The 2451-nt window shown below is 41.9% G+C and overlaps 1 protein-coding gene across 1 annotated transcript in view; it reads left to right on the plus strand.

The window, feature by feature from the left end:
* The window catches only part of LOC106880974 (axotactin), a 67805-nt gene that overhangs the window by 31909 nt on the left and 33445 nt on the right, over window positions 1-2451 (plus strand). The window contains exons 15-16 of the mRNA XM_052977754.1: window positions 630-772; window positions 1750-2095. Of these exons, the coding sequence (XP_052833714.1) occupies window positions 630-772; window positions 1750-2095 (489 nt within the window). The remainder of the gene's footprint in view (window positions 1-629; window positions 773-1749; window positions 2096-2451) is intronic.

A 2451-nucleotide genomic window follows, 5' to 3' on the forward strand; every position in this document is an offset into this window, starting at 1 on the left:
AGCACTGCCAGGCGAGGGACCTTTGGAAATTATCCATGGGCCCCGGCCCGAAAGCTCTCCTGAACAGACTGCTTAGCTGATTATCCTCGACGCCTAGAGTTTCCCCGAGAACGTCGTCGCACTTTTCTTCCACTAACCCTCTATAGAACGCTAGAGTGGAGCTACTACCGATTGCACTACCCGCCTGACTGAGGGCGGTGAGAGCTTGGCGGCACTTGAGGTGCCAAGCGCCCTTTCTCGGTCTACGTTTGATTGCCACCATGATGTTGACTGGATGTTTGAGATGTATCCTTCTCAGTACATGTCCTCAGATTGCACTGTTCTAAGAGTGACACCCAAACGCTCTGTAGCTTCCGACACGAATGCCAAGCAATACAGCATGTTGTTTCCAAATTTCTGGCTGAGTGAATTACATCATGGTACTGTCTTTCCCACATATGGTGCCCCACTGACCCTACTATACTGTGTAGTTGACATAATCAAAAACAATGTGCATCCACAAGATTAAAAATATAAAATAGCGCTAATTTACCCATCGCACCCTGTATATACATTATCCACCCTGTGTTTCGCAATCGTATTGTATAATTATTTATATTTATTCCTTATTTTCTCTCCGTGGTTTGTAGAGTTGGTGAAATCTACCCTGGTTGCATTGCAGCATGTGAACGAGAACCCTGCCAGAACGGTGGACGATGCGTAGAGTTGTGGGGTAGCTACGACTGCATCTGTGAAAACAAGTGGTCCCATTTGGGCTTTGATTGTGACCAAAGTAATTAAATATTTCAATTTATTTTCTTGTTTTTTTATACGTTGTCCCTTCATCACCCCCCACTCTTTTTTTTCTTCTCATTTTTGGTTGGCACTGAATGCTTATGGAAATCTAAACTTGTGATTCATCTTCTTTATCTTCATTGTCATCATCATCATCATCATCTCATCATCATCATCGTCTTCATCATCATCATCATCATCACCATCATTATCATAGTCATCGTCATCATCATCTCATCATCAGCATCATCATCATCATCAACACCACCATCACCATCATCATCATCATCATCATCACCTTCATCATTGTCATCATCCTCATCATTTTCATCATCGTCATCATCATCATCATCATCATTATCAGAACCTTCGTCATCATCATCATCATCTTCACCATCATCATCGTCATACTTTAACGTCTGTTCTCCATGCTGGCATGGGTTGGATCCTTTGACCAGAGCTGGCAATCTGGGGAGCTGCACCAGACTCCAGTCTGACTTGGCATGGTTTCTGCAGCTCGATGCCCTCCCTAGCACCAAACACTTTACAGAGAGCTGGATGCTTTTATGTGGCACCAGCACAGGGCTCAGGTCAATCCCTTTGGTTTTGGTCCCTTTGGGGGTTGAGAAAATAAAGTGCTAGGAAGTATTTAAGGGGTCGGGGTTCAATGTAATCGCTTCTCCTTTTCCCTTTACTTAACCCTACTACAGAACCAGTTGTGATGTAGTGACATTCATCCATTTCTCACCTTCTTTCATTTATCTCCCAACCACCACCATTGAACCTGTTGTGATGTAGCGACATTCATCCATTTCTCTTCTTCCTGTGCAGAACCACTTGTGATGTAGTGATGTTCATCCATTCCTCCTCTTTACCTCCACCTCAAAACCTTTTGTGATGTAGTGACATTCATCCATGACCATCTTTACCTTATTAATCAATATCCTCTATCCTTTTTTTTTTTACCTTTTCCAGATATCGACAAGGATACAGTGACCTTCACAGGGAAAGAGGACTCTTTCCTCTTCTTCGACAAGACACAGCAGCCCAGTATCATGGACGAAACAATCGTGGTCAGTTTCCGCACAAGAAAGATGGACGCCCTCTTGCTCTATCTCTATGACAACTTCAACAACTTTGTCCAGCTGGAGCTACAGGAAGAAAAAAAAATCATCTTAACTTTTAACTCATTTTCCTATGTCCGCACTGGCATACTCGAATATCCAGGTGACTACTACTACTACTACTACTACTCATGCACACAAATGCTAGTGTATGTGTGTAGATATATGTATGTATGTATGTATGTGTATATACTAATGTGATTTTTAAGGTGTGATTAAAATTAAATATGATTTTCTTTGTATATATTATTGATTATCTCCGTTTATTTCTGTGTTCTTTTCTGTCGAAGAGCATAGGCTCGAAACATTAAGGACTTTTTCCTTTCCCAAGCGTTAAACTAATACATCTGTTTGTTGTTTACACTACCTGTCTTCGTCTTTTGTTTCTTTTGTAAATTCTCGTCGCTAGACCTGGTAGAAATAGCAGCCAAAGGACCCTCAAATCATGCCCTACAGTTTTATGTATTAATATATATGCCTAGACTTGTTCCTCTGAGGGGAACTTTCTGGATGCAATGCCATGGTCATTCAAGACCAAAGGGGGTCTTTAGCC

The sequence above is a fragment of the Octopus bimaculoides genome, chromosome 28 (assembly GCF_001194135.2).
Source record: "Octopus bimaculoides isolate UCB-OBI-ISO-001 chromosome 28, ASM119413v2, whole genome shotgun sequence".
NCBI lineage: Eukaryota > Metazoa > Mollusca > Cephalopoda > Octopoda > Octopodidae > Octopus > Octopus bimaculoides.